General features: G+C 41.6%; 1 protein-coding gene across 1 annotated transcript in view; it reads right to left on the minus strand.

Annotated features, from left to right (window-relative positions):
* Mast4 (microtubule associated serine/threonine kinase family member 4) overlaps positions 1-18,731 on the minus strand; it is a 555,461-nt gene that overhangs the window by 355,460 nt on the left and 181,270 nt on the right. Inside the window, exon 3 of the mRNA XM_051182862.1 lies at positions 10,483-10,607. Within this exon, the coding sequence (XP_051038819.1) occupies positions 10,483-10,607 (125 nt within the window). The remainder of the gene's footprint in view (positions 1-10,482; positions 10,608-18,731) is intronic.

The following is an 18,731-nucleotide window of genomic DNA, read 5'->3' on the forward strand; positions in this document are numbered from 1 at the left end:
CTACAAGTGCATGAAAATCATTGCTTTACATTTTTCATATACTGTGTGTGTCCACACATGAGTACACGTGTACATGGCACAACACAGGTGTGGAGGTCAAAGGACAACTTGCAGAGTCTGTTTTTGCCTCCTATTATGCTTGTTCTAGAAATCGAACCTCAAGTGACTTTACCTGCTGGGCCATCTTGATGGCTACATGAAAATCGTTTAAATAATACATTCATATATTAGGAATCCATAACTCAAGAATGTATAGTCAATGGGTTGGGCCTGAAAAAAAATGCTGGAGGTCCAACAAATATCCTCTAATTATGCTATACCTGGCAAATGATAGTGAAGTATGGCAAGGGAAAAGGAGAGGTGGCAATTAATAGCAACGTCTTTGGTAAAAGAGATGTTACTGTTCCAAAGATCCAAATCCACAGGCAACATGCAAATGCTGTGTCAGATGTCAGTTCAGAAGACAGCCACATTCTGTAGAACTCATAATCTTTTACTTAAACAAATAAAAGGCTGTTCTGGGATCCAGGGTAACAGTTTTCTGGCATCCATCAAAAAGAATAAACTGGATTTGGATTTCTCTCTCTCTCTTAGTCAACTCTTTTACTTTTTAATGGTACTCACCACTGAGGTTTACAGGACTCCTGAAGCAAGCTTTGAACCTTGCAAATTCCCTTGCAGAAAACATGGAGGACACACAGCTCTCCAAAGGGATTTTTAGAAAGATAGCTCTTCCCATGGCCAGCAATGTAAATATATCTAACCTTAAACCTTTTCCAAGAAGACAGTAATGGTCAATAGTCAGTGTTTTTTATTTATTTCCTTTATTTTATGTGTATGGGTGTTTTGCCTACATGTATGTCTGTGCACCATGTGTGTGTCATGTATGTGGAAGCCGGAAGAGAGCACTGGATCTCCTGAGACTCAAGTTACTGATGGTTGGAACTACTTTATGGGTACTGGGAATTGAACTCACGTGCTCTGAATGAGCAGCTAATGCCCTTAACCACTGAACCACCTGGTGGTTCATCCCTATGACTCTGCTTTTATGTATTCCAAGTGAATGCTCTTGCATGTATGGTCTCACTTGATGCCAGAAAAACACAGAGTAAGTGCTATTAATATTCTACTTGTCAAGAGGCACGGTGGAGTAGACTCCGTAGTCAAGGTCATGTATCTGTCAAGAATGCCCTGCCCATATAATGAGATTGATGACTTTCTTAAATGCCATCCTAGAGCCTTCATCCAGTAGCTGATGGAAGCAGAAGCAGACACCCACAGCTAAGCACTGAGCTGAAGTCCTGCAATCCAGCTGCAGACAGGGAGGAAGGGTGAACAAAGGGGTCAAGACCATGCTGGAGAAACCCACAAAAACAGCTGCCCTCACCAAATGTGGGTGTCAATTAGGAGCCCTGGGCAGTCTATGGGATCTCTGACAGTAGAACCAGGATTTATCCCTAGCTCAAAAAATGGACTTTGGGAGAACATTCCCCATGGATATGTAAAATAAGATTGTTTCTAACTTATAGGAGAAAGAAAAGATTCCAACCCAGGGAGCCAGGCCCTGGAGCCCATGCTCAAACATCCTTCTCATTGTACTTCCCCTTGTGTATGTGTGTGCCCATGCTGGTGTCTTCTCCATTGCTCTCCAGCTGATGTTCTGAGACAGGACTCATCACTGAGCCTGAAACCTTCCCTCTCAGCTAGGCTGGCTGGTCAGTTAGCCCCTGAACAAACTTGCCTCCAGCGCCCACCACCCCAAGAGCTAGGGTTACATAGACCCATGTACCACTACACTTAGCATCGAGATAAGGTCGCTGCCAATCACAGTCTCTCTGGGGAAGGGGAGAGGGCTTCCCATGGTCTGGTCCAGCAATGACAGTCTCCAACTGCAAGATTTACTCTTGACACCCAAGTCTGTGTTAGCTACTGTTCTCATGACCCAACAAAAGCTCCACTTCCTAGGCTCCTCATTTCCCCCAAACAGAGTCCACACTGAAGACCATGAGTTCAAACACAAGTCTGCATTTTACATTCAAATCATAGCAGCCCTCAGAAGCCAATTAAAGTGTAGAATGGCTAGGATAACAGTCCCATTTCCACTAATTCTTGCTAAAAGAATGACTTTCAGTATACACACATACACACACCTATGTTGATCCATGGCATTTTTTATAGAATCCAGGCATTATCTACTGAATATTCAATTATATAGTGAAAACAGCATAGGCGTCTTCTGTAGTAAGAAGTTCACTTTGTCCGCATCTGTGGCACTGTTCACATCCACTGGGAGTGAAGAGAGGGGCGGGAGTGACCTTGGGGAACTAGGTCTGAGGAGGAGCTCTGGAGCGCTCTCTTGCTGGCAGGACGCGGACAGGAGAGCATCTGGAGGCATCCTTGGGACCAGGAACCTGCTGGTGTTCATCTGTCTATGTTGTAAGTTATTTCTCCCTGAATAAACATCTATTCAGCCTATGTGTTTCTCCTGATCCTTATTAAGTCATGATAGTCTTCCATTCTCAGTCTGTCTAGGGTATTCCAGCAAGAGGGCAATTCAAATTTTAATGGTGGGTCAGATTGAAAGAAGGGTATATGTCCAAAGTAGGATAAATAACAGAAGAGACCAAACCAAAGTTATGAGGGTACAAACAGGAGAGGCACTGGGGCAAAGATCATCCCCGAGTTCCTACAACTCCAGGAAGGTCTTACGCTTCTGCGGGGCATGAATAAAAACACCCTTCAAAGCCACACAACCGATGCTTAATCTGTGAGTGCTGTAAAATTGTGCCCTGACTAATACATGAACACAGACAACAAGGTAGACTGGACCTCACTGCTGGTCTTTACTGGAAAGCAAATTAAGATAGTATCTGATTGCAAAGAAGAGATCTCAGGAGGTGTAAGAGATCACTGCTAATAGCGCAGACCTAATTCCCTTTAGACAAAACTGCCCGAATGGTACCGTAACCATAGACAAGGCACTCTCTCCACTTTGGAGGCTTTGTAAATAAGAACTCATTCACTCCATGGGATGGTTAAAGCTGCTCCAGCCACCACACAGGAGCATCCTTCACACCAGGGGGAGGGATGCTGATGGTGTTCTGGCTTCTCAGGGAAACCCCCTCCAGTGCCAGGACTCAGGAGCCTTCATAGAGCCTTCTGTCTCCTGACTAAAACCATCACATAAGAAGGTCTTTCCACCCTTTCTACCTATCCCCATCCCATGTCCCCATCGGTCCACTGAGATTTGAGGCTTGCCTGCCTAAGACTCATGCGGACTTCAAACTCAGTTGAGTATTTCCTGAATCCCGAAGCCTGAGCTGTTCTTCTGCCTCTAATGAATTCTCACAGCTCCAATGGATCCTGCCACAGCTCTAATTTCCCACAATTCTTCTTTCAACTACCTAGTTCTTCAGAAACAAGAACAATGCTACACCATTTCTACAGACTTTAATAGTAGCCGTGTAGTAAGGGCTCCATTAATACCCAATTGAGAAAGGAACGTAACAGGGAATACACCATTCAGAATCTAGAACCAGGTTGGCACTTAAGGTCCCAACAAACCAAGGATAAATATGGTGACTGACTTTTCTCATTACACTGGACATGGAAGTGTTTGTAGAAACATAAAAAAAGGTGTTGGGCATGGTGGCGCATACCCTTAATCACAGCACTCAGGAAGCAGGGACAGGTGGAGCTGAGTTGGAGGCCAGCGTGGTCTACAGAGTGAGTTCCAGGACACCCACAGCTACATAGAAAAACCCTGTCTTGAAACAAACACAAAACAACAACAGAAAAAAAAAATAAGAAAAAAAGAATAGGACTGGAGAGATGGCTCAGCAATGAGCATTATTCTGTTCTCCAGAGGACACAAGTTCAGTTCCTGGCACCCACACATTCATAGCATTGCTGATCTTGATGATTTTTTTTTTTGGCTTCTCTCCACAAAGGCAAGCCCTTAAAAGGGCGTGCATTTCTTGCCTTTAGCTGCCACAGAATATGCACACGGACAGCACCCTGCCCGCACTTCTCAAATGCCTTGATAGCGTAAGTCCACTGTTGGCTGGCCTATCCAAGGCGCACCCACACAGCTACTGGCTTAGCGGGTGCCCTGTCCTCAATGAGGAAGGATAGCACATGTGCCAAGTAGGAAATGCTGTGTGATCTTTCTCAGAATGAACAGGAGAAAAGACTTAAGAGGTGGGAAGTTTTAAGTGACTATTCCATGTGCAATTTCAGCCTAGAAAATAATGTCTCCTCAACACACAACATTCTTTCTTCTTTCACAGGCTGAATTACAATGTTCTTCCCATGTAGGGTGCTAATGATGCTGTGGGCGTCTAAGCACACCTAGCACAAAGGGTACACACTAGAGTATCTCTTCACAGAGGCAGTAGTTAGATCATTGTGGGGATTTGACAGTCCCCATTTAAGCTGAGTTTTGATTTACAGACTTGTGTTAAACAGGCTCCTCTGTGGATGGGCCCAGGTGAGCCCATAATGAGATTTATCTTTGTGGATTAGACCTGACCTATAATAATCTGCTCAGGGCCCCCTACTGCTATTTCAGCACTGAGTTATGAAAATTCCTCCCTTCACTATAAACAGAAGCCAGCTCAGAGGGTAATGACTATGAGATCTATTACTCTTGGAATGTGGGCCCTCCTGAGACCCTGATTACAATGTCCACAGCTGAAGGCACTATTTCACAATTGAGATTACTACTTTCCAGAAGGAAAAAAAAATCTGAACCGTGGAATATAATGCCTTTAGCTACACATACTGTAATCACACTCAGCAATTCCTGGATCCCAGGAGTGATCCAGGTTCCTGACGATGGGTCTGCTAAGCTGATTCAGGGAATGAGAGCAAGGAAAATGTTAAGGAAGGAAGTACTCACAATTCTTATTTCACACTTGCTGTATCTGCTGGCTTCATGCAAGAATTCAGTGCCTCCAATAGTTACATTGACTTTGCTGATGCATATATTTAAAGGAGTAAATATTCTTTTCTAAACAAGGCAGAAAAGTTTGTTTTGTTTTAATTTTTAGAAGAACATACTAGGAATATATGCAATACACTGTCTTAATAGGTGAACAATGGTGAGCAATGGGACGAAGGTTAGATAGACCCTCACAATCATCTCTTTTGCTCTAGTAATCCCCCTGTAAGAATCTACCCCAAGAGGCACGTAGTGGACGAATCAGCATTACCAACAGCATGAAAAACTTGTAAATAATCTAAGATTTACTGCAATAAACCCCAGCCCTGGAATATTATGCAGCCTTTAAATTGAGTCATAATGGCTAAAAAGAAATGCTAATTCGGAGATGTAGTCCACAACTTTTGTCAAGCAATTTATCCAAGGGCGTGCAAGCCACTCCTGCATCAATATTTAATAGGCGCCCTCTTGGAGTTAACTAATTAGACTTCAAATCAGGTTTTTGTTTTTGAGCTGTAAGGCTAATGAAGTATTGATATAATATTAAATGGCTGTAAATAAAGACTGCACCCTAAATAGATGCTGGCATTGTGTCTCTACATTGTGAATGAGTAGGACAAGGGAAAATACATTTCTGCATATGCTTAGTGAATTTTCCCAGACTCCTCACAATACATTTTTGCAAATGTAAAAGATGAATATTCATTAAGGCTCTTGGAATATATTACAGTCTAAATAGTTTGGTTTTAATATTTATAGTACATCATGAAATATGATTTTTCCATTAAGGGAGATGGATATGATATAAAAAGATAATCACCAAAGAAAGAGCATTTCCCCACTTAGCCAAAAGCTTCAAGTTGAACAATAGCACTTGAAAACACCTTCCTTGTTTAAAAATGTTTTGTAGCCTGGAAAAATTCTCTCAGTTTGTTAATTTTGTTTTGAGCACAGGCAACCAAGAAACTACAAGACATTAGAGTAATAGGAGATAGAGTGAGCCTTTCTCATCCATGGGTCATGCATGCATTCAACCGACTACATGTCGGTACATGATCAGACCTGTCTTCTTGCCGTCATCCCTGACGGCATGCAGTGTATTTACGAAGCACTCACTATGTATGGACTACAGTAAGTGAGAGGAGTTAAAGTGTATGGGGGATATTTACAGAGTCTATAAAATAACAGGCCATTTTCCATAAGCAACAGGAGCATCCCCAGATTTGCTCGCTATGGCCACATGGCTACCAATAAAATAGTAAATAATACATTTGAAGGTGTTGAACTCGAGAGTAAAATGAAGGCTGTGGGGTGTCTATCTTTCCGAACAGGGACCATCTTCAGACAGATGGTCAAGGAAGACCTCGGTGAGAAAGAATGTGAGTGGAACCTTTAGATGATGAACGCAACAGATGAGACAGGCAATTCAGGTCAAACACAACTGGAGAGATATATGGGCACCTGATTTTCAAAGTCCCTCCTCCATCCATTACAGCAAAGTACAAAAGCAGCAAATGTTCCTTATGATTGGCCACATCTACCATATATAAACATCAGTCATCGAGGCTTACATCCATATCTTCCGACCAAGAAATAAGTCACCGCTGGCCCTGCCTCTGCCTCCTAGAATTTCCATCTCTCTTGCCAGAAAGCAGCATCTGCACAAATCCCCCAGCTCCTGATGACGACAACTTCTGTGATAAACTACCCGTGTGTGTGGGGAGGGACAGAAAGATGGAGACAGCAAATGGGAAAATGAGTTTTCCCCTTTCAGATTAATGTATATGAAGTATACATCTGACATTTCATCAGCACTCCCGGCTGGTGGCCCAGCGGGCAGACACTGGCTGAGCATGTACTCTGCCAGCTACCAGGCTACTTAGGATGAATTGGCAATGTGCCATTTATCTGAAATGCCCAAAGTGTCTGGGAGAGGGAACACAACTACATTTAGCATTGCCAAGGAAAACTAGATACTTCGGGCTAGGAATTAATCTCCTTGAGATGGTAGCTAGCAGAACCTTCAAATGTGCCCATGGCTTTTAGAACACTACAGGTCATGCATTTGCTAAAATTCATACCCACCAAACCACATAGCCTTCATTAATATCTTGCTAGCATATTCTCAACTCTCAAGTAAAAGGTCCGTACTGAAATGTGAGTTGTTTTGATGGAACAGAATTCTGTCACATCTTATGTGATGCGGCCATTTGGGCACAAACACTCTTGAGTACTTTTTTCTGATTCTCCTACACTTGGACAAATACCCCTTCAAATTAGAAATTAGGAAAAAAATTCAATAAAAAAATTTAAACCACCATGACTACAAAGCTACACAAAAGCAGATTAATGGACACCTCTTGACGGAGGACAACGATTGTCATGTTACAATTGTGTCATCATGTTTTCTGAGTGGCTGACCTGAACTAATTAGGATTTGGCCTGTTATATGGATTTTAAAGATACTCCCAAATGTAAGATACACACAGAACAGCAAAACTGGAGGTTTTAGATGGATGACATCATTAGGCTATCAATCAGAGTATACAGTTACACACCATCACTTTACCTTGAGGCAAGAGACAGCTGACATTTTCTCCTGAACGATTATCCCTTACTTCATTACTATTTATTAAATGCCTCCCACATGCAAGGCTCTGTGCTAAGGGCAGGAGGGAGCAGAAAATGGAACCATCTTATCAGTCTGCCCTCAAGAGGCTCACAATCTCACTTGGAGAGTTAAGCATTCAAAGGTATACCATGATTGACACTAAGTGGGTTGGCAAAGTTAGCTCGCAGCTCTAAGGGGTCCCAGAAGTAAGGCCAGAGGCCAGGAAGGCAGGTGGCATACCACAACAGACCCAGGAAGTCAAGATGGGGCTCTGCCTAGCAGGACACCCTGACAACCATGAAGTTAACAGCTTAAACGTAGTCGGGTCTCTGTGACCAAATTTAGCCACAGTTCATTCAGTCACCGCCAAGTGAAGCTTCAGAGAGCTTGTGGGTAGACAAGCTACAAATCTAAATGATTCCTTGCTAAGAATGTTACCTGGCACATTTTAGGGGGTATTCCTCTGATGTTATCTGGTAACATTTCTTATTTTTGCACCCTATTTCCAATACTTTAGGTGGTTTGGTGTGCTTATGAGCAATGAAAACATCAGTCTGTGTCTGGGCATGTGATCAAGGATTTAGGTGGTAAGAGTATGTGGGGCAGAATTTCTTTCATTACAGTGATTCACTTTCCAACAAGCATGTACATAGCATTGCTATTAAAATGCTAGGATTGCAGTGTTTGAATTACACTGTCACAAATCATAAACTGTGAAGTATTTTTGTCTTAAAAAGTAAACGCTTACCGAGAAATCATGTTTTAACAAATTCCCCAAGGCAAACAATTCCGTTAGGAGGGGAAGGAAGGTGATGGAGGAGAACCAGACTCCCCACTACTGCTTCAGTATCTTCTCTGGAGAACATTCTAGAGAACATTCAGATTGTTAATCTTTTTGAAAGAAGGATCAGTCAAATTTGCTTCGTGGACTGTTTTTAACATGTTTTTTGCATTCTGCGATTGTAGATCAGGTTGATGGAATATATCTCTTTAATGCCAAAGAAGGACTCAAGGCTAGACCAAAATCAAACCTCCATGCACTATATGACCAAACAGACAATGTAAGTTCCCACCAGTGTGCAAAAATTATAAGACACCATTACACTGATTTATATGTATTACTTATTTTTGTGAATAAGACATTTTTAAAAACCTATTATGATGCCATGCAACTTTTTAACCACTGACCCAAAAGTTCGTGGTTTTGTTTTTGTTTGTTTGGGTGGAGAGGAATAAAGCCACTGAGCCACATCCCCAGACCAAGTTGTAAAGACGTTGACTTGAGTTAGAATAGGTAAGTGAGAGTCTGCTAAGGTGTGCTGGAAAGACTCAGTAGATATGGTGACTGTCACTCAAACATGAGAGCCCAGCATGGCAGTTGACTGCAATTCCAGCACTTGAGGCAGAGACAGGGCCCCTGGGCAAACGGGTTAGCTATGACAGTGGGAACTCGTGAAATTCCAAGTACATCCATCAAGAGACTCTGACTAATACAGAAAGTGGAGAGTGACCAAAAAGACAATGATGTCATGTTTGAGCTTCCACACGTGTGCACATACATGTGCACCCACATACATGTGATACCACACACACGTATACACACACATTTTTTTAAATGGTGTCCAGCAGAAAAACAAAAGTCTAGTAAGCATAAAGGCTAAAAATCAAGGTTACACTGGGAAAGAAAAAAAAAAAAAAAGAAAAAGAAAAGCTCAACTCTATGCTAGCAACAGATACACAAATATGTCTCCACTAGTGAATATGGAGTATGCATACTGGAAGGTCTTTTTTTTTTTTTTCTGTGCAGGGGATAAAATCCAGGACTTCCCACCTGCTGGGCAAGCACTCTCCCATAGAGCTACATTCCTAGCCCCCACCATTTTTAATGAACATAAAAAAGAATGATCCTTCCAGGAATCACCAACAGATGCTGAATTCAGGGGAAGTTTTTGGCAAGAAGCATGTCTGCATAGCCTAGACTATCTCCCCAGACAGCTCCTACACTCCAAGAGAGGAAGTCAGTAGTGACTACTGCAGATCGACCAAGCAGCACCTTGACCGCATTATTCAAATTAACAACACAGTGAGGGGCAGAGAGGCACCCTGACCCTGTCAAGAGCATGCCCTAAGGACACACCACCAGTTCTCAACTTGGCACAGGAAAGCACAAACCAGAGTCTCGCCATGGGAAATCGGCGGACGAGCACAACAAGAAAAATTGCCTATAAATTTTCTTCAACAACGTCGATGTCATAAACGACGAGCAAGGCTGTTGGGAGCACACCAGACCAAAGGCGAGCAAAGAGGCGAGTGTTGGGGACCAGCCACGGTGGAGCCCACTGGTGAACCGGACCAGACTGCAAAGCAGACAGTGGCTTGCATCAGTGAGAAAATTACTCAAGTTGACAATTGCCAAAGTGAGAGTTCCGATGGGCACGCGTCTTACTCTCGGAATGACTCAATGCATGCCTACATAAATATGTGCTCACACCATGCACACATCGATACACACACACACAGCAAGTGATCAACAAGCTGGGCAAGGTGATCTGATAAGGCACAGACTGGTGCCATCTGTGTCTTTCTGACCCTTGGACTTACCATCTAGCCTTCTATTTTTTTTTTTTTTAGAAATGTTTTTGTTGTTTGTCCACATTTGGAAAATGCTAGAAACGTTTTTACTTTGGGGAGGTGCTGTGGGGAGTGGAATGACAGGGGGAGGGGCAGGGCAACACAGAACCAAATAGAAATATTCCACATTTGGGGGTGGGCAGGAAGAAATGGCATACCGAGAACCAGACATGCCCACTGCCCAACCTGCGGTCAATGCTACACTATGTAAATGCAAACACAGTTATACTTGAAGCAGCTAGACAGACCCCACTGAGATAAAGGCCATGGCAAATCCGACCACGGGGAAGACACTCACCAAACTGGCTGTGAGCGAGGGCGCTGACTGGCCCAGTGCCTGGCTGCGCATGCGCACGAGGTTGGACGTCTCAGCTGAGGCAGGCCATGCCTGCCCTGCCACCGGGTTTGGAAGGAGGTACCTCCCTGTTGGAGCAGAAAAGAAAAGAGTAAGCAGCAGGCCAGTGACGTAATTCTGTAGCAACTGGGCGACTCCTAGTCTTTCTTCTGCATCCCTTCTGCCATGCTCTGTAACTATGCAGATTACTGGCAACCTGAGGGGGAAAAAAAATGTTTAATTAAGTTGGGAGATACCGTGGTGGGTTCTGACCCTGACTTTCCACTGAAGTCCAAGCAAATCACTTTGTATGTTGGGCATAAGGTGCTTCATCTGGGTTTTTACCTTCCTGCCTATTCATGAGAATGTTTTGAGAATATATGCAAATATACAATGTGCTCCCTCATCCTCACAAAAATAAATGTGCTGTGTTCGTGATGCTATTTTGAAGAAAATCTAATATGGAAAGCAGTCTAGAAATGAGCTAGAAGGGACTACAAACTGGAGATGGTATTCTCTCAAGGTGAAATAGGCTGGTGTCCCTTTCCCCATGAAATACCAGTGACTGTCCAACCATGTTCCCAGAATACATAATGGTGTCCATTTGCATAAATCAGGACATCAGTGTCAGTCTAGGTTCACTGCAGTTTCTGTCAACTTGAACTCTGATACACACACACACACACACACACACACACACACACACACACCAGTTGATAGATCCACACCATAGTTTCTCAAGGCACAGACTACCAACATGCATTCAACACCAGGGAGTTTTATTTCTTGACGTCAGTAAAGTTAGGATGCCATGACTAGAATGTCATGATTATTAACACAATAATGATGCTTAATAAATGCAATGTCTGCCTTTATCTGTTTTGCTTCACTCCTAGTACAATGACGATTATTGAATGGTGCAGAGCAGTGCGGGCATTTCCTTGCCTGAAACACAGGAAGGAGAATGAAGAGAGACTCCTGTGTGTGGAGATTGCAGAGGGCTCTGAGGTACAGACAGCTGGTCAACCTGTATCAGAAGGGACACAGGCTCCCTCCCTCAAGCAGGCACCTAGCAAGTGTATTAGGTAGTTTAATGCATGCTGGTGCCCAGCACCACAGAATCTAAGCATTATGGGTATCCTCCATCAACCACCAGGTCAAAAGATCCAACGCTTTATTTAACCAAAGTGCTCTCAGAATTTTAATTACAGAAGGGGAAAACGGCTTAATTCACACAGCTTATCATTTACTCATGGTACAGTGTGAGCACGGAACTAAAGATGAACTAGGCTTGTGGTCATGTCCTTGACCTGGACCTAAAGTCACCTTCTCTTGACACTGGTTTCTGCACCTCTCAAACGGACCTGCTTAAATCAACCACGTAGAGTTACTGAGGGGGTCTTGAGTAAAGGGGTCAGTGCACATCAACTATTTGACTATAGCATTGAGTAGTATAATGGGAAAAAGACATTTTCAGGTTCGGTTTTACTTCAAAATGTACACACGTGGGCACAAAATCACCTGGATCACAGCAGAGAAAATCACCCTGAACATTTTTCCTCCACACATTCTATGAAATACATTTTCTTGAAAATAGGGAATCACACTCATTTTTTTCACTTGCTCCTCATCAGATCCCCACAATAGAGTATGACTTTTAAAAGTACTTAATCGTGTGTGTGTGTGTGTGTGTGTGCGTGCGTGCGTGCGTGCGCGCGCGCGCGTGTGTACGTGCACGTACACACAGACACATGCCTGCTATGGCGTGTGTGTGGCCGTTAAGAAGACAACCACTCTGGGGTCATTCTCTCTTCCCACCTTCATGTGGGTTCTGGGGCTTGAACTCAAGTCACCAGGCTTGCACAAAAAGCACTTTATTCATGGATCCATTTTGTTGGCACTAGAATATATGACTTCCCTAACCAAACACACACAAGTATCACCTAGAAGATGAAGACTGCCAGTGAGAACTCAGATGTAATTAATTACCTCTGTGGATCTGATCAGTTTGGTGGAGAAATTTTACATTTAAAGTAGGAGTACAAACTTTGAATTTTTTTCTCTTGCCATATTTTGAAACATGAGCTAGAAGACTGTAGATCCAAAAGAGGATATCAATGAGAAAAATCAGAAAGCCACAGACTGTGTTTAGGAAAATATGGTTTCTTTATAACATGGATGTAACTCTGAAAGATACAACCCTTTAAAAACATCCCAGCTGACTGAGTAATTTGAATGATAGACTCAGGAAGGGCATCAATAAGTCATTTCCTGTACCTTATGTGTCATTCCCTTTATGTTTGGAGAGAGGAGCTACTGCGACCACAGGGTATTAGACAGCGAGGCTAATGCGATATAGGGAATCTTCATGTGTCACTCTCTGAAGACTGGCTTCTTTTTTAAAAATCTAAGGCTAGAAAACATGACTGTTTAGTTCACTTTTAAAAAATCTGCAAATTTTAGATTGTCTTTTTCATTCAGTAAAGTGTGTTGCTAAGATCCCAGATACAGGAAACAGGGTTATTCGTTTGTGTATCTAGTTCCTGGGGAAGTGGTGGCCCTTGGTACAAATTCAGTAACTGCTGACTGACTGAATGCAACCTAACTATACTAGCTAAGCAACACTTGACCTGGTCCAAGGAGGATGAATCAGTCAGCAAATTATTTTCTTAAATTTTATCCATAAGAGCAGGGCAATACCCACAACCCAACAGGGCTTTGGTACACACCAGGTTCTACAACATTGAGGCAGCTTTGAGGGTAGAGACTGTCCTCTCCACTGTCAGTGCAGATAGGTTCTGTAGCTAGGCAAAGGCTCATAGCCAAATAAGCCAGCTGCCGAAACTACTGTGCTGGCCCCTGAGCCACGATTCTAAAGCAAGAAAACAGTTATCACATATGCTAAGGTAGAAATATGCTATAAATTGAGAGGATGAATTCTACTTGTAAGAGTGTATGTGTATGTGTATGTATGTATGTATGTATGTATGCATGCATGCATGTATGTGTGCATCACCTGGAAACAGGGAAACAAAATTATTTAAACAAAAGGCTGGGAATCAGACAGACAAACTCAGCTTCAAAAACAGTTCTTACTAGTTGTGTGTCAGTCAAATTGTTGAGCTTTGCACACCACAAAGCCTGGTCGTCCTCTGCCACAGTTGTGATAAAACACCCTCTGATGGCTGTGTTCTCAATCAGGTCACTTAACGCAGAAGGTATGCTATTGAGTAACATTATAGTAAGTAATATTTCTTCATGGAAATAGAAAGATCAGCATTCTCTCTGGAGAAGGAAATGGTTGCCTCAGAAACCTTACAACATGAGTTTGGTCCCCAGAACCAGCATAAAGGTGTGGGGAGAGAGCTTATTCCACAGAGTTATTCTCTCACATGTATGCTGTGACATGTGTGTGTGTGTGCGCGCGCACAACAACGCTCTCCCTCTTTGAGTTCCCTGACCTGCAGTCTCAGACCCTTCCTGCCACCAAATCCCCCAGAGGGACCTGTACGCAGAACAAACCATCCAGAATAGGCCACCATTCCTGTCTTGCCCCTCCACCCTCCAGGAGAAGGGGAAGGGACCCTGAGACAGAAGAAAGCATTCAGCATCAGCTGCCATTCCTGTCCTTACCCTGAACCTCTGAGAGAGAGTGAGAGGAGAGGACAGAGCCTTGAACCCATACCCACCAGGACAGGGAGAGACCCCACCTGTACCCACTGGAAGAAGAGATGGGAAGGCAACAGTATAAGAACACACCCAACAACAGAAAGACCTGGATGACACCGGAGTCCAGGGATTCTATGCCAGTAAGACCTGAACATCCCAACACAGATGAAGCAGGAGAGAATGACCTTAAAAACAACCTCATGAAAATGACAGAGGTCCTCAAAGAAGATATGAGAAATCCCTTAAAGAAATGGAAGAAAAAACAAACTCAAAAAAAGGCAAGAAATTAACCAATCTCTAAAAGAAAGCAAGGAAAGCCAAGAGAAACCAACCAGATGAAGGAAACAATTAAAACAGTTCAAGTCCTAAAAAAAAGAGACAATAAAGAAAACACAAACTGAGGGAAAGCTGCAAATAGGAAAGCTGGCTAAACGATCAGGAACTACAGGCGCAAGCAAGCATAACCAACAGAATACAAGACATGGAAGAGAGAATCTCAGGTGCTGAAGATAAACTAGAGGAAATAGATTCATCGACCAAAGAAAAATTTAAATCCAACAAATCCTTAACACAAAATATCCAAGAAATGTGGGACACCATGAAAGACCAAACCTAAGAATAACAGATGTAGAAGGCGGCAAAGAAGCCCAGCTCAAAGGTGCAGAAAGCATATTCAACAAAATCATACAAGAAAATGTTCCCAACCTAAAAAAGGACATGCCTGTGAAAGCAGAAGCATACTGAACACCAAATAGACTGGAGCAAAAACAGTCCCCTTGCCACATAATAATCAAAGCACCAAACATACAGAATAAAGGGAGAATATTAAGAGCAGTGAAGGAAAAGGGCCAAGTAACATACACAGGCAGACCTATAAGACTGACACTCAACTTCTCCATGGAAACTCTGAAAGCCAGAAGTCCTGGATAGATGTTCCACAAACACTAAGAGACCACAGATACCAGCCAAGACTACTATACCCAGCAAAACTCTCAATCACTATAGATGAAGAAAACAAGATATCCCATGACAAAATGAGATTTACATAATACATATTCACAAAACAAACCCTGAAGAAAGTTCTGGGAGGAAAACTCCAACCCAAGGAAGTTAACTACATTCACTCACAAAAACATAGGCAATAGATAATCCCACTTTACCAAAAGCCAAATAAAAGGGAAAAATTCACGCACAATACCATCACCAAAAATAAATCCAAAACAAACAAAAATCTACAATCAATGGCCATTAATATACCTCAATATCAATGGTCTTAACTCACCTATAAAAAGACACAGGCTAACAGAATGGATATGTAGAATCCATCCTTCTGCCACATACAAGAAACTCACCTCAACTTCAAAGATAAATGTTATCTTAGAGTTAAGGGCTGGGAAAAGATTTTCCAATCAAATGGCCCCATTGTGTAGCTGGTGTAGCTATCCTAATAGGTAACAAATTAGACTTCAAACTAAAATTAATCAAAAGAAATGAAGATCATTTCATATTCATCACAGGAAAAATACATCAAGATGAAGTCTCAGTTCTGAACATCTATGTACCAAATACTAAGGCACCCACATTGATAAAAGAAATATTAATAAAACTCAAATTATACATTAAACCCCATAGGACAGACACTTAAAAAACAAAGGAACTAACAGAAGTTATGTCTCAATTAGGTTTAACAGACATCTATAGAACATTCCATCCAAACAAACAAACAAAAATATACCTTCTTCTCAGCACCACATGGAACCTTCTCTAAAATCAACCACATGCTTGGCAAACCTCAACAGATAAAAAAAAAAAAATGGAATAACTCCCCTGTATCTTATTGGACCACCATGCCTTAAAGTTGGAATTCAGCAACAACAGAAATTGCAGAAACCCTACAAAGTCATGGAACTTGAACAGTGCTCAACTGCACCACTCCTGGATAAAGGAAGAAAAAAAAAAATCAAAGACTTCCTAAAATTCAATGAAAATGAAGGCACAACATACCCAAACCTATGGGATACTCTAAAATAAGATCCTGCAAGAAGAAAATGAAGAAAATGGAGAATAGCCACAATAAAGAATTAACAGACAAAAGCTCTAGAACAAATGAAGCAAACTCACCAAGGAGGAGCAGAAGCCAAGAAATAATCAAATTGAGAGCTGAAATCAATAAAGAAGAAACATAACAATGCAAAGAATCAATGAAATAAAGAGTTGGTTCTTGGAGAAAATCAACAAGATAGACAAACCTTTATCCAACCTAACCAAAGGGTAGAGAGGCACATGCCAATTAACAAGATCAGAAATGAAAGAGGGAACATAACAAAAGACACTGAGGAAATCCAGAGATTGGACAGTTTTCTGGATAGATATCACCTACTAGAATTCAAGAACAGATAAGCAATTTAAATAGATCTATAACCCCTAATGAAATAGAAGCAGTCATCAAAAGTCTCCCAACCTTAAAAAAAAAAAAAAAAAAAAAAAAAAAAAAAAAAAAGCCCAGGGCCAGGTGGTTTCAGTGCAGATTTCTACCAGAAATTCAAAGAACAGCTAATACCAGTACTCCTTAAAATGTTCGATACAATAGAAACAGAAGGTTCATTGAAAAACTCTTTTTAGAAGGCTACAATTACCTTGGTACCCAAACCACACAAAGACACAACTAAGACAGGGAACTACAGACCAATCTCTCTTATGAACACTGATGCAAAAATACAAAAGTGGCAAATCAAATCCAAGAATACATCAGAAAAATGATCCACCATGACCAAGTAGGCTTCATCTCAGGGATGCAGGGATGGTTCAACATACAACAATCCATCAACATAATCCACTACATAAACAAACTGAAAAAGAAAAAAAATCACATGATCATCTCACTAGATGCTAAAAAAAGCCAACAAAATTCAACACCGGTTCATGTTAAAGGTCTTGGAGAGATCAGGGATAACAGGAACATACCTAAACATAACAGAATTAATACACAGCAAACCAATAGCCAACATCAATTTAAATGGAGAGAAACTCAATGTGATTCTTCTAAAATCAGGAACAAGACAAGTTTGTCCACTCTCTCCATATCTCTTCAATATCACACTTGAAATTCTTGCTAGAGCAGTAAAACAACAAAAGGAGATCAAGTGGATACAAATTGAAAGGAAGAAGTCAAACTTTTACTATTTGCAGATGATATTATAGTTTACAAAAGTGACCCAAAGAATTTTACCATGGAACTCCTACAACTGATTAACACCTTCATCAAAGTAACAAGATACAAGATTAACTCAAAAAGAATTCAGTAGCTATACTATATCTAGATGATAAAGGGGCTGAGAAATAAATCAGAGAAACATCACCCTTTATAATAGCTACAAACATAAAATATCTTGAGGTAATGTTAAACAAACAGGTAAACAACCTATATGATGAGACCTTTGAGTCATTAAAGAAAGAAATTAAACAAGATACAAGAAAATGGAAAGACCTCCAATGCTCTTGGATAGGTAGGATCAACATAGTAAAAATATCAATCTTACCAAAAGCAATCTATAGATTCAATGCAATCCCCCCAAAATCCCAGCACAATCCTTCACAGCCCTTGAAAGGACAATACTCAACTTTATATGGAAAAAGAAAAAACCCAGAATATCCAAAACAACCCTGTATAATAAAGGAACTTTTGGAGGCATCATCATTCCTGACTTCAAGCTTTACTAAAGAGTAATGAGAATAGCTTGGTATTGGCACAAAAACTGGCACAAAAAACAGGCAGGTAGAACAATGAAATCAAACTGAAAACCCTGATTATTAACCCACACACCAACAAACACCTCATTTTTTACAAAGAAGCTAAGACTATACAATGGGGAGAAAAGCATCTTCAACAAATGGTTTCTGGTGTGTAGAAGGCTGCAGATAGATCCACATCTATTGCCATGCTCAAAACTTAAGTCCAAATGGATCAAAGATCTCAACATAAATCCAGCCACACTGAATCTTAGAAGAGAAAGTGGGAGGTACCCTTGAAAGAATTGGCACAGGAGACCACTTCCTGAACATAACACCAGGAGCACAGACACTGAGAATGACAATAACTGGGATCTCCTGAAATTGAGATGCTTCTGTAAGGCAAAGGACACAGTCAACAAGACAAACAGCAGCCCACAGAATGGGAAAAGATATTCACAAACCCCACATCTGACATATTCCAAAATACACAAATAACTCAAGAAGCTAGTCACCAAAACACCAAATCGTTCCATTAAAAATCGGAGTACAGAACTAAGAGAATTCTCAATAGAGGAATCTGAAATGGCTAAAAGACACTTAAAGTGCTCAACATCCTTAGCCATCAGGGATACACAAATCAAAACAACTGAGATACCATCTTACTCCTGCCAGAATGACTAAAATAAAAAATGCCAATGACAACTCATGCTGGAGAGGGTGTGGAGAAAGGGGAACACACTTCCACTGCTGGTGGGAGTGCACACTTGTACAGCCACTTTGGAAATCAGGATGGCGGTTCCTCAGGAAAATGG

The sequence above is a fragment of the Phodopus roborovskii genome, unplaced genomic scaffold (genome assembly GCF_943737965.1).
Source record: "Phodopus roborovskii unplaced genomic scaffold, PHOROB, whole genome shotgun sequence".
NCBI classification, from domain to species: Eukaryota; Metazoa; Chordata; class Mammalia; order Rodentia; family Cricetidae; genus Phodopus; species Phodopus roborovskii.